Source organism: Oncorhynchus tshawytscha, linkage group LG02 (genome assembly GCF_018296145.1).
Source record: "Oncorhynchus tshawytscha isolate Ot180627B linkage group LG02, Otsh_v2.0, whole genome shotgun sequence".
Classification (NCBI taxonomy): domain Eukaryota; kingdom Metazoa; phylum Chordata; class Actinopteri; order Salmoniformes; family Salmonidae; genus Oncorhynchus; species Oncorhynchus tshawytscha.
In genome coordinates, this window is record NC_056430.1 from 7,785,331 (window position 1) to 7,799,728 (window position 14,398).

General features: G+C 44.5%; 1 protein-coding gene across 5 annotated transcripts in view; it reads right to left on the reverse strand.

Moving 5' to 3' along the window:
* LOC112222046 (ceramide synthase 5) overlaps positions 1-5,942 on the reverse strand; it is a 44,349-nt gene extending 38,407 nt beyond the window's left edge. For all 5 annotated transcript variants that reach the window (XR_006084543.1, XR_006084542.1, XR_006084544.1 and 2 more), the window contains exon 1: positions 5,463-5,942. Coding sequence is in view for 1 of the 5 variants with exons in the window: in XM_042329892.1 (XP_042185826.1) it covers positions 5,463-5,635 (173 nt within the window). In the remaining 4 variants the exon portion in view is untranslated. The remainder of the gene's footprint in view (positions 1-5,462) is intronic.
* Positions 5,943-14,398: the final 8,456 nt, after the last annotated feature.

The window sequence follows — 14,398 nt, forward strand, 5'->3', positions numbered from 1 at the left end:
TGGGAGTTGTCTCCTCCTTTAGATGTCTTATCTAGCTCAGTGAATTAAGGCCTACAGCTTCACCAGAGTGGGAGTTGTCTCCTCCTTTAGATGTCTTATCTAGCTCAGTGAATTAAGGCCTACAGCTTCACCAGAGTGGGAGTTGTCTCCTGCTTTAGATGTCTTATCTAGCTCAGTGAATTAAAGCCTACAGCTCCCATCGTTGAGTCAAGAGTCAGACAGCAAACATTTTGTCGCTGACACAGCAAATTATTTTCTGTTTGCTGTCCTATGATTCTGGCACCCAACAGCGTTACTAGATATTACCAAGCGTATGTTATGTACACTGTATTTATCCAGGTTGTATCTCCTGGTGAGTCCAAGTACTTAGGTAAAAAATACTTTAAAGTACTTAAGTAGTTACGGGGACATCTGTACTCCAGTTTACTATTTATTTTTCTCACTACTTTAACTCCACTACATTCCTCAAGAAAATATATACTTTTTACTCCCATACTGACACTAAAAAGTACTCGTTACATTTAGAACGCTCAGACAGGACAGCAAAATAGTCCAATTTACGCACCTATCAACATAACACATTGTGATGCCTACTGCCTCTGATCTGGCGGATTCACTAAATAAAAATACTGCTGTTTGTAAATGATGTTGGAGTGTGCCCATCTTTATTTATTAATTATTTTGTTACTCGGGCTGTCTGGTTTGCTTAATATAAGGAATTTAATGTATAGGGGCGGCAGGGTAGCCTAGTGGTTAGAGCGTTGGACTAGTAACCGGAAGTTTGCAAGTTCAAACCCCCGAGATGACAAGGTACAAATCTGTCATTCTACCCCTGAACAGGCAGTTAACCCACTGTTCCTAGGCCATCATTGAAAATAAGAATTTGTTCTTAACTGACTTGCCTAGTTAAATAAAGGTAAAATTTTAAAAAAAGCATTAATATGTTTTCTATTAATTCTATGAAGGTATCTTTACTTTTACTCAAGTATTACAATTGATTACTTTTTCCACCCCTGGCTAACTGTAATCTCAGTTGGAAAGAGGACAGTTTGAGGGTTACTACTACAACTGGTCTCCTGATGGTTACTACTACAACTGGTCTCCTGATGGTTACTACTACAACTGGTCTCCTGAGGGTTACTACTACAACTGGTCTCCTGATGGTTACTAATACAACTGGTCTCCTGATGGTTACTACTACAACTGGTCTCCTGATGGTTACTACTACAACTGGTCTCCTGATGGTTACTAATACAACTGGTCTCCTGATGGTTACTACTACAACTGGTCTCCTGATGGTTACTAATACAACTGGTCTCCTGATGGTTACTACTACAACTGGTCTCCTGAGGGTTACTACTACAACTGGTCTCCTGATGGTTACTACTACAACTGGTCTCCTGATGGTTACTACTACAACTGGTCTCCTGATGGCTACTAATACAACTGGTCTCCTGATGGTTACTACAACTGGTCTCCTGATGGTTACTACTACAACTGGTCTCCTGATGATTACTACTACAACTGGTCTCCTGATGGTTACTACTACAACTGGTCTCCTGATGGTTACTACTACAACTGGTCTCCTGATGGTTACTACTACAACTGGTCTCCTGATGGTTACTACTACAACTGGTCTCCTGATGGTTACTACTACAACTGGTCTCCTGATGGTTACTACTACAACTGGTCTCCTGATGGTTACTACTACAACTGGTCTCCTGATGGTTACTACTACAACTGGTCTCCTGATGGTTACTACTACAACTGGTCTCCTGATGGTTACTACTACAACTGGTCTCCTGATGGTTACTAATACAACTGGTCTCCTGATGGTTACTACTACAACTGGTCTCCTGATGGTTACTAATACAACTGGTCTCCTGATGGTTACTAATACAACTGGTCTCCTGATGGTTACTACTACAACTGGTCTCCTGATGGTTACTACTACAACTGGTCTCCTGATGGTTACTACTACAACTGGTCTCCTGATGGTTACTACAACAACTGGTCTCCTGATGGTTACTAATACAACTGGTCTCCTGATGGTTACTAATACAACTGGTCTCCTGATGGTTACTAATACAACTGGTCTCCTGATGGTTACTACTACAACTGGTCTCCTGATGGTTACTACTACAACTGGTCTCCTGATGGTTACTACTACAACTGGTCTCCTGATGGCTACTAATACAACTGGTCTCCTGATGGTTACTACTACAACTGGTCTCCTGATGGTTACTACTACAACTGGTCTCCTGATGGTTACTACTACAACTGGTCTCCTGATGGTTACTAATACAACTGGTCTCCTGATGGTAAGCTAGCCGTCTCTCTCTGAGCTAGTCCGGCAAGCTAGCCGTCTCTCTCTCTGAGCTAGTCCGGCAAGCTAGCCGTCTCTCTCTGAGCTAGTCCGGCAAGCTAGCCGTCTCTCTCTGAGCTAGTCCGGCAAGCTAGCTGTCTCTCTCTCTGAGCTAGTCCGGCAAGCTAGCTGTCTCTCTCTCTCTGAGCTAGTCCGGCAAGCTAGCTGTCTCTCTCTCTGAGCTAGTCCGGCAAGCTAGCTGTCTCTCTCTCTCTGAGCTAGTCCGGCAAGCTAGCTGTCTCTCTCTCTGAGCTAGTCCGGCAAGCTAGCTGTCTCTCTCTGAGCTAGTCCGGCAAGCTAGCTGTCTCTCTCTGAGCTAGTCCGGCAAGCTAGCCGGCAGGCTCTGTCTCTCTCTGAGCTAGTCCGGCAAGCTAGCTGTCTCTCTCTGAGCTAGTCCGGCAAGCTAGCTGTCTCTCTCTGAGCTAGTCCGGCCAGCTAGCTGTTTCTCTCTGAGCTAGCCGGCCAGCTGCTCTCTCTGAGCTAGTCCGGCAAGCTAGCCGTCTCTCTCTCTCTGAGCTAGTCCGGCAAGCTAGCCGTCTATCTCTCTCTCTGAGCTAGTCCGGCAAGCTAGCCGTCTCTCTCTCTCTGAGCTAGTCCGGCAAGCTAGCCGTCTCTCTCTCTCTCTGAGCTAGTCCGGCAAGCTAGCCGTCTCTCTCTCTCTCTGAGCTAGTCCGGCAAGCTAGCCGTCTATCTCTCTCTGAGCTAGTCCGGCAAGCTAGCCGTCTCTCTCTCTCTGAGCTAGTCCGGCAAGCTAGCTGTCTCTCTCTCTCTGAGCTAGTCCGGCAAGCTAGCCGTCTCTCTCTCTGAGCTAGTCCGGCAAGCTAGCCGTCTCTCTCTGAGCTAGTCCGGCAAGCTAGCCGTCTCTCTCTGAGCTAGTCCGGCAAGCTAGCCGTCTCTCTCTGAGCTAGTCCGGCAAGCTAGCCGTCTCTCTCTGAGCTAGTCCGGCAAGCTAGCCGTCTCTCTCTGAGCTAGTCCGGCAAGCTAGCCGTCTCTCTCTGAGCTAGTCCGGCAAGCTAGCCGTCTCTCTCTGAGCTAGTCCGGCAAGCTAGCCGTCTCTCTCTGAGCTAGTCCGGCAAGCTAGCCGTCTCTCTCTGAGCTAGTCCGGCAAGCTAGCCGTCTCTCTCTGAGCTAGTCCGGCAAGCTAGCCGTCTCTCTGAGCTAGTCCGGCAAGCTGGCCGTCTCTCTGAGCTAGTCCGGCAAGCTAGCTGTCTCTCTCTGAGCTAGTCCGGCAAGCTAGCCGTCTCTCTCTGAGCTAGTCCGGCAAGCTAGCCGTCTCTCTCTGAGCTAGTCCGGCAAGCTAGCCGTCTCTCTCTGAGCTAGTCCGGCAAGCTAGCTGTCTCTCTCTGAGCTAGTCCGGCAAGCTAGCCGTCTCTCTCTGAGCTAGTCCGGCAAGCTAGCTGTCTCTCTCTCATTTCGGCCCATTTTAAAGCAGGACTCCGACTCTGAGATGATTTATGAATTATGAATATTGGCTCTGCAAGTACAAGATGGCCAGCAGTTTGGTGAAATGCCCACAATGTTCAGAGCCATTATGAAAAACGTACAATATCACTCCATCCATCGCAATGCTTCAGCCTGGATTTCAGCCAATCTTTCCCCGACTAACCCTGAAACCCAAGGTACAACAGTTACAAGGAAAAAGGAAAAAAAAACCCTGTAAGATTCTAAAACTAGTCAAAGCAAGTTTATACCAGAAGCTAATTAAACAGAAAATGAACCCATCTCCTCCTCTCTCATTCATGACAAATAGGCCTAGTTCCCACATAGATGTGACGAGTCCCAACCCAACCCATGACACATAGGCTAGGGCAGGGTTCTGCACTCCTCTTCCTGGAGAGCTAATCTCCTGTAGGTTTTCACTCCAATACCACCTGTCACTAAACCTGATTCAGTTTATCAACCAGCTAAATTATTACAATCAGGTGTGCTAGACTAGGGTTGGAGCGTAAAAACCTACAGGAGGGTAGCTCTCCGGGAACAGGGTTGTAGAGACCTGGGCTAGGCTATATACTGTATGTCGGTCCCCAACCAGGCCTGAGGCTGTTTGGTAATGATGATAAGCTCTTTAGGTATGGATGGGTGGACTGTCATGAATACTGGTAATGGACTGATTTGTGATCCTGCAGCCCTGATGTGTCCGTTTCTCAGTGACAAAGGGTCTGTTATAACCAGTTTATAACGGTTTATAACTGTTTTACTCCCCACCATGTCTATAGCCATGATTGCTGAGCATGGTTTGAATTAAAAGGCAACCTGGACTGGAGATTGTGGGACGTGTGCTTTCTAAAGAAAATAACTTTGTAATAACTGACCCTGACCATACAGGCCATAGGCCAGCTCTGAGAACTGCCTGCAAAAGTTGTCATCAAGTTGTTGTACAGTCACTGTCGGCCATAGATATTATATCAATGGATAATGAGCTTATTTTCAATATCTATTGTTAGATGCTCTGTATGAGTTGGCTTGCCCAAGTGCTCTCACTAGGACAGGGGTAGACAACTAGGTTTTGCAGCGGGACGATGTTTGTCCGAGCAGATGGCAAAGGGGCTGGAACATAATTATAATAACTTGTACACTCAAATTGACCACAAGAAAGCCCAAAAGGAGGTTGTATTTGAAAATAACATAATCCTTTCCTACCTTGATTACATTGAGATACGATCACATATGTGTCTTTTTATTTGTGGGAACACTTGGGAACAGATTAAAAAAATTATTGGTGATTTTACAGTTGTTGTTTTTTTTACCCAAAAAGTTTAAACTTTGGAAGACCAAAGAAAAACACTTGAGGAACGGCTTTGGCCCGTACGCCAGCTGTTGCCGACCCCTGCCCTACGAAGTAGCAAGCAGCTAGAGGTTCGCGTAGCTAGCATAAGGCTGACATGGATGGACAACCATAGAGATCCTATTAAATTATACATTTGGGATACCCCCCCCAAAAAATACGATGGCAAGGACATTTTTATTTTTCAATCGAAGACTCGTGCGTGCATATACGTCCGGGCGGGTGTTATCTTCAAGAAAGAGTTGATAAAAGAAAACATGAGGGAAAAAACCGTCATGGTAACATGACTTAGAAAAGCAAAATAGTGCGTACCTTTCAAATAGTATTCTGACAGCAAAGATCCCCACAGCCAACGGTAAGGCAGAGAGTAAGTGCCCGGCTTTTGGATACTCCACCCCGGGCGCTGGGTCTGCAAGATCCGCCCAAGTCACATTATGTGGGAGCCAAAACCTCTCGTTCCAAAACCACACTGAAAGAGCAGCCATGATCACCAAAAGTGGCTTCAATTTAAGAAATGTAATCCTCTGGAGAAAAAAATACAACGAGGGAAACGTTTCCACCGCCCTTCCTTTGGGGACTGAGTATTGGATGAGTCCAGAAATGTTTTGTACCCGTGTTGGATAAGACTAGAAACGTTTTGTTGTCCGTGATAGAATTGTTGGATGGATTAAATTAAAAAGGCCTCACAACAGAGCAATCATCAAAGACAGTCCAGAAAGAACAAAGTTTTTTTTTTTTTACTAAAAAAGACCACAGTTTGTGGTTTAAGATGGGAAGAAATGTGGGCAGAACAAACGAGAAGGTGGGCAGTGCCAAGCATGAGCTAGCGAGATCCTATTGGCTCGTTCTAGCAACAGGGAACGCCTACTCTGTGAAGTGCGCATGTGCAAGAACTCAATTCTCCTTTGCACTCCTTCTAAACAACGCAATTCTTTAACACTTTGGCAAAGGGTAAACGTCTACATAACATATTCCACTCTGCTCGTCACATATTCTAGTTTTGGGAAGATAAACCTGTAATGAGATCAAATGTTTCATCGACGAGAAAACTATCAGAATATCGGCCAGAATCCAATTCAATTCAAGGGGCTTTATTGGCATGGGAAACGTGTGTTAACATTGCCAACGTTGGCCAGAATCCATCTCATTCCATCTTCTCCCACTGCCGGGCACTGGGCTTCCTCTCACTACCATATTTGGAAGTGAGTGGAGACTCCAGGCGGATGCTTCACATTTATACATCATGTGAAATAGATTTCTCATTGTTCTGTCTGTGGTATGAAGATGGCGACGTTGGCTAGCCAAACTGCGCATGTGGTGCAAGCCGTTAAATATAAAGCACTTATTCAATACAAAGTTGTTTTTGACGAAAATTCTGCAAAAGACCTGAGTATTCGGCCCCCTTGAACTTTGCGACCTTTTGCCACATTTCAGGCTTCAAACATAAAGATATAAAACTGTATTTTTTTGTGAAGAATCAACAACAAGTGGGACACAATCATGAAGTGGAACGACATTTATTGGATATTTCAAACTTTTTTTTAACAAATCAAAAACTGAAAAATTGGGCGTGCAAAATTATTCAGCCCCTTTACTTTCAGTGCAGCAAACTCTCTCCAGAAGTTCAGTGAGGATCTCTGAATGATCCAATGTTGACCTAAATGACTAATGATGATAAATACAATCCACCTGTGTGTAATCAAGTCTCCGTATAAATGCACCTGCACTGTGATAGTCTCAGAGGTCCGTTAAAAGCGCAGAGAGCATCATGAAAAACAAGGAACACACCAGGCAGGTCCGAGATACTGTTGTGAAGAAGTTTAAAGCTGGATTTGGATACAAAAAGATTTCCCAAGCTTTAAACATCCCAAGGAGCACTGTGCAAGCGATAATATTGAAATGGAAGGAGTATCAGACCACTGCAAATCTACCAAGACCTGGCCGTCCCTCTAAACTTTCAGCTCATACAAGGAGAAGACTGATCAGAGATGCAGCCAAGAGGCCCATGATCACTCTGGATGAACTGCAGAGATCTACAGCTGAGATGGGAGACTCTGTCCATAGGACAACAATCAGTCATATATTGCACAAATCTGGCCTTTATGGAAGAGTGGCAAGAAGGAAGCCATTTCTTAAAGATATCCATAAAAAGTGTCGTTTAAAGTTTGCCACAAGCCACCTGGGAGACACACCAAACATGCTCTGGTCAGATGAAACCAAAATGGAACTTTTTGGCAACAATGCAAAATGTTATGTTTGGTGTAAAAGCAACACAGCTCATCACCCTGAACACATCATCCCCACTGTCAAACATGGTGGTGGCAGCATCATGGTTTGGGCCTGCTTTTCTTCAGCAGGGACAGGGAAGATGGTTAAAATTGATGGGAAGATGGATGGAGCCAAATACAGGACCATTCTGGAAGAAAACCTGATGGAGTCTGCAAAAGGCCTGAGACTGGGACGGAGATTTGTCTTCCAACAAGACAATGATCCAAAACATAAAGCAAAATCTACAATGGAATGGTTCAAAAATAAACATATCCAGGTGTTAGAATGGCCAAGTCAAAGTCCAGACCTGAATCCAATCGAGAATCTGTGGAAAGAACTGAAAACTGCTGTTCACAAATGCTCTCCATCCAACCTCACTGAGCTCGAGCTGTTTTGCAAGGAGGAATGGGAAAAAATTTCAGTCTCTCGATGTGCAAAACTGATAGAGGCATACCCCAAGTGACTTACAGCTGTAATCGCAGCAAAAGGTGGCGCTACAAAGTATTAACTTAAGGGGGCTGAATAATTTTGCACGTCCAATTTTTCAGTTTTTGATTTGTTAAAAAAGTTTGAAATATCCAATAAATGTCGTTCCACTTCATGATTGTGTCCCACTTGTTGTTGATTCTTCACAAAAAAATACAGTTTTATATCTTTATGTTTGAAGCCTGAAATGTGGCAAAAGGTCGCAAAGTTCAAGGGGGCCGAATACTTTCGCAAGGCACTGTGTATCTCACTGGTCATCCCCAAAGCCAATTCCTCCTTTGGCCGCCTCTCCTTCCAGTTCTCTGCTGCCAATGACTGGAACGAATTGCAAATATCACTGAATCTTGAGACCCATATCTCCCTCACTAAATTTAAGCACCAGCTGTCAGAGCAGCTTACAGATCACTGCACCTGTACACAGCCTCTCTGTAAATAGTCCATCTAACTACCTCATCCCCATACTGTTTTTTTTGTGTGCTCCTTTGCACCCCAGTATCTCTACTTGCACATTCATCACTCCAGTGTTAAATTGTAATTATTTCACCACTATGGCCTATTTATTGCCTTCCTCCCTTATCTTGCCTCATTTGCAGACACTGTATATAGACTTTTTTCTCTCTATTGTGTTATTGACTGTATGTTTGTTTATTCCATGTGGAACTCTGTGTTGTTGTTTGTGTCACACTGCTTTGCTTTATCTTGGCCAGGTCGCAGTTGTAAATGAGAACTTGTTCTCAACTAGCCTACCTGGTTAAATAAAGGTGAAATAATATATACTGTATATACAGTATATCACAAAAGGGAGTACACCCCTCACATTTTTGTAAATATTTGAGTATATCTTTTCATGTGACAACACTGATGAAATGACACTTTGCTACAAATCTAAAGTAGTGAGTGTACAGCTTGTATAACAGTGTAAATTTGCTGTCCCCTCAAAATAACTCAACACACAGCCATTAATGTCTAAACCTCTGGCAACAAAAGTGAGTACACCCCTAAGCCATTTTCCCTCCCCGGTGTCATGTGACTCGTTGGTGTTACAAGGTCTCAGGTGTGAATGGGGAGCAGGTGTGTTAAATTTGGTGTCATCACTCTCACACTCCCTCATACTGACTGGTCACTGGAAGATCAACATGGCATCTCATGGCAAAGAACTCTCTGAGGATCTGAAAAAAAGAATTGTTGCTCTACATAAAGATGGCCTGGGCTATAAGAGGACTATTGCCAAGACCCTGAAACTGAGCTGCAGCACGGTGGCAAGACCATACAGCGGTTTAACTGGACAGGTTCCACTCAGAACAGGCCTTGCCATGGCCGACCAAAGAAGTTGAGTGCACGTGCTCAGCATCATATCCAGAGGTTGTCTTTGGGAAGTAGACGTTATGAGTGCTGCCAGCATTGCTGCAGAAGTTGAAGGGGTGGGGGGTCAGCCTGTCAGTGCTCAGACCATACGCCGTACACTGCATCAAATTGGTCTGCATGGCTGTCGTCCCAGAAGGAAGCCTCTTCTAAAGATGATGCACAAGAAAGCCCGCAAACAGTTTGCTGAAGACAAGCAGACCAAGGACATGGATTACTGGAACCATGTCCTGTGGTCTGATAAGACCAAGATAAACTTATTTGGTTCAGATGGTGTCAAGCGTGTGTGACGGCAACCAGGTGAGGAGTACAAAGACAAGTGTGTCTTGCCTACAGTCAAGCATGGTGGTGGGAGTGTCATGGTCTGGGGCTGCAGGAGTGCTGCCGGCACTGAGGAGCTACAGTTCATTGAGGGAACCATGAATGCCAACATGTACTGTGACATACTGAAGCAGAGCATGATCCCCTCCCTTCGGAGACTGGGCCGCAGGGCAGTATTCCAACCTGATAACGACCCTACACACACCTCCAAGACGACCACTGCCTTGCTAAAGAAGCTGTGGGTAAAGGTGATGGACTGGTCAAGCATGTCTCCAGACCTAGACCCTATTGAGCATCTGTGGGGCATCCTCAAACGAAAGGTGGAGGAGTGCAAGGTCTCTAACATCCACCAGCTCCGTGATGTCATCATGGAGGAGTGAAGGAGACTCCAGTGGCAACCTGTGAGGCTCTGGTGAACTCCATGCCCAAGAGGGTTAAGGCAGTGCTGGAAAAATATTGACACTTTGGGCCCAATTTGGACATTTTCACTTAGGGGTGTACTCACTTTTGTTGCCAGCGGTTTAGACATTAATGGCTGTGTGAGTTATTTTGAGGGGACAGCAAATTTACACTGTTATACAAGCTGTACACTCACTACTTTACATTGTAGCAAAGTGTCACTTCTTCAGTGTTGTCACATGAAAAGATATACTCAAATATTTACAAAAATGTGAGGGGTGTACTCACTTTTGTGATATACTGTATATATAGTGATAGTGTAGCAATAGTGATCCGTGATAAGACATTTTGAGATGAATATCAGTGAACGTATAATGTGTGTATGTAGAACAATATAGTATAATGAAAATTTCACGTTGTATATCATTGTCTCGAAACCCACCCTCAGAGTTCTCTGTACGAGATGAGGGCTCCACCAGGCGTCCATGGCAACGGAGACATTCTGAAATGTCATCTCAATACAGTATGATAATAATAGCACAATAACTGTATAATAAAATAGGTCTTATGTCCAATAACACCCACTCCCATTGGGTTAGGCATGTTGAAAACAACCAGTAAAATAATGTATAGATAAAGATTTGAAATGGTCCCTCAGATTCTCAAGAACGTCTACAGATGCACCGTCGAGAGTATCTTGACTTGCTGCGTCACCGCCTGGTATAGCAACTGCACCGCCCTCGTCCACAAGGCCCTACAGAGCTCCCATGGCATTCTAGACATACACACCAACAAGCGGTGTCTGAGGATGGCCCGAAAAAAATGTCAGAGACTTCAGCCAACCCTGCAATACATAGACTGTTCTCTCTACTTCTATCCGGCAGATGGCGCCAAAGTATGAAGTCTCGGACAAACAGGCTTCTTCCCCCAAAGCAATGACACTGTTAAACAGATAGACAATAGCTGTCCACCCCCACCCCCCCACCCCCTCCTCTATGTTCCATTCTTTATTCCAGCGATATAGTTATCATGTCTAAGCCTGTATTTCCTCTCCTCTTTTCATTTATTTCTCCTCCTGTTTTGGAATCTCATTGTCATTCAATTTCATAAGCCCTCGTATAGCCTCTTCTCTCCTATCGCTCTCTCCTATCTCTTCTCTCCTATCTCTTATCCCTCAATTTATCCCCCCTCTCTCTACATCTCCCTCTCTCATCCTCTCACCGTCTCTCTCTCTCTGTCTCTCCATCTTTCCCAATCCCATTTCTCCCTCCCCTTCCCTCTCTTTCTTTACCTCTATCCCCCCTCTCTCTCCCTCACCTCTATCCCCCCTCTCTCTCCCTCTCTCTCTATATGCACACTCACAGGTCACTACCCACACAAACAGACACACCTACACTGACACTCTTGCAAATACACGCACGCGCACACGCACGCACGCACACACACACACCACTTATGCTGCTGCCATACTGTTAACTATTATCATTATTTATCCTGCTACCAGTCGCTTTCTAATCCCAGCCTATACATCTACCTCAAAATACTCCAGTATCTCTGCACATTGTAAATGTGTTTTCTGGCACTGTCCCATATAGCTTACATTCTCATATTGTTTCTTCCTTTCTTTTTTAGTTAATACTATTTTGATAGAGAATACTGTTGGGAAAGGGGTTGCTAGTTCAGATTGTCACCGTACTTGTGCCAATAAAACGTGAAACTAGTAAAGATAGAAACTTCTCCAAATAGACTGGAGGAGGAAAACATAACCAACATCCTGTATGAGGATACGAATTTAGCTGTACACTATATATATATATATATATACACAAAAGTATGTGGACACCCCTTCAAATGAGTGGATTTGGCTATTTCAGCCACACCCAGTGCTGACAGGTGTATAAAATCGAGCACTCAGCCATGCATTCTCCACAGACAAACATTGGCAGTATAATGGCCTTACTGAAGAGCTGAGAGACTTTCAACGTGGCACCTTCATAGGATGCCACCTTCCCAACAAGTCAGTTCTTAACATTTTGGCCCTGTTAGAGCTGGTCAACTGCAAGTGCTGTAATTGTGAGGTGGAAATGTCTAGGAGCAACAACGGCTCAGCTGTGAAGTGGTAGGCCACACAAGCTCACAACATAAAAATCATCTGTCTTCGGTTGCAACACTCACTACTGAGTTCCAAGTTGCCCCTGGAAGCAACATCAGCACAAGAACGGTTCGTCTGGAGCCTCATGAAATGGGTTTCTTGGCCAAGGAGTCACACACAAGCCAAAGATCACCCTGGACAATGCCAAGCACAAGCTGGAGTGGTGTAAAGCTCACCGCCATTGGACTCTGGAGCAGTGGAAACACGTTCTCTGGAGTGATGAATCACAGTTCACCATCTGGCAGTCTGACAGACAAATCTGGGTTTGGCTGATGCCAAAGAACGCTACCTGCCCCAATGCATAGTGGCAACTGTAAAGTTTGGTGAAGAAGGAATATTGGTCTGGGGCTGTTTTTCATGGTTCGGGCCCCTTAGTGCCAGTGAAGGGAAATCTTAACGCTACAGCATAGAATGATATTCTAGACTATTCTGTCCTTTCAACATTGTGGCAACAGTTTGGGGAAGGCCATTTCCTGTTTCAGCATGACAATGCCCCCATGCACAAAGCGAGGTCCATACAGAAAAAGTTTGTCGAGATCGGTGTGGAAGAACTTGACTGGCCTGCACAGAGCCCTGACCTAAACCACAATGAACACCTTTGGGATGAATTGGAACGTCGTTTGAAATGCCCAACATCAGTGCCTGACCTCACTAATACTCTTGTGGCTGAATGGAAGCAAGTCCCCCCCCAGCAATGTTCCAACATCTAGTGGAAAGCCTTCCCAGAAGAGTGGAGGCTGTTATAGAAGCAATGTTCCAACATCTAGTGGAAAACCTTCCCAGAAGAGTGGAGGCTGTTATAGCAGCAATGTTCCAACATCTAGTGGAAAGCCTTCCCAGAAGAGTGGAGGCTGTTATAGCAGCAATGTTCCAACATCTAGTGGAAAGCCTTCCCAGAAGACTGGAGGCTGTTATAGCAGCAATGTTCCAACATCTAGTAGAAAACCTTCCCAGAAGAGTGGAGGCTGTTATAGCAGCAATGTTCCTACATCTAGTGGAAAACCTTTCCAGAAGTTTGGAAGCTGTTACAGCAGCAAAGGGAGGGACCAACTCCACATCAATGCCCATGATTTTGGAATGAGATGTTCAACGAGCAGGTGTCCACATACTTTTGGTCATGTAGTATATGTTCTCATGGCGGGGGAGGGGGGTATCCCAGTCCTACATGTCTGATAGGGCAGCTAATGTCATGATGGACATTAGAGCAGTCGCTCCCTGGTCCACAGCACTGAGCCCTGTACTAAATATAGTTCAACTTCCACCTTTGCCGTGATGGAGAGTAGCTATTATTAGTACACTGACTCAATAAATATGCAAACCATGTCAACTAGGGAATCCAATGATAGCCTACTTATTACATGACACTGGCAAATTGGCATGTTACTTCTTTTCCCACTTCTGAACAGGCCTACTGCTGATGTATTTCAGATGTTGTCTGGGGGAAAAAGCTACTTCTGTTGGGTCTATCTACTAAAAAAGCTACTTCTGTTGGGTCTATCTACTAAAAAAGCTAGTCATTTGCTCACAAACCAAAGCAGATCCTACTTTCAATTTCACGTACTGATTTTGGCACAATGGCATCGTCACAAATTTGAGAATTGTAATATATATATATATATCATTTTTTGCATAGTTGAATTTCTAATCCAATAACAGACTATCCTGAATATAGTTAAAACTGGAATACACTAGGATTTATATAATGTCCCAGAGGGTTTTTTTCCTGAGTAAGACTGCTTCAGCAAAAATTTAAGTAATAGTAGGCCCAAGTCTGCTCTCTCATCACTTCAGATTACTATGTGAGATCCACTTCTCAGCAGAGAGAATCGTTGCAGTCGTCACTCTAGAAAATGGTAAAGGTGAAGAGTTTAGGGTAGCAGGCTAGCAGGCTAGTCAGATTCAGGTCAGGTTTCATCGAGGGGTGTTGAGAGCACAGCATGCACTTGTGGAAAGGTCCTTTGCAATCTACTGACTGAAGGCCTAACACGGCCAAGCTATAACGCTGATGTACTTTACTGTATATAAACTCAGCAAAAAAATGGAAACGTCCCTTTTTCAGGACCCTGTCTTTCAAAGATAATTCGTAAAAATCAAAATAACTTCACAGATCTTCATTGTAAAGGGGTTAAACACTGTTTCCCATGCTTGTTCAATGAACCATAAACAATTAATGAACATGCACCTGCGGAACGTTCGTTAAGACACTAACAGCTTACAGACGGTAGGCAATTAAGGCCACAGTTATGAAAACTTAGGACAC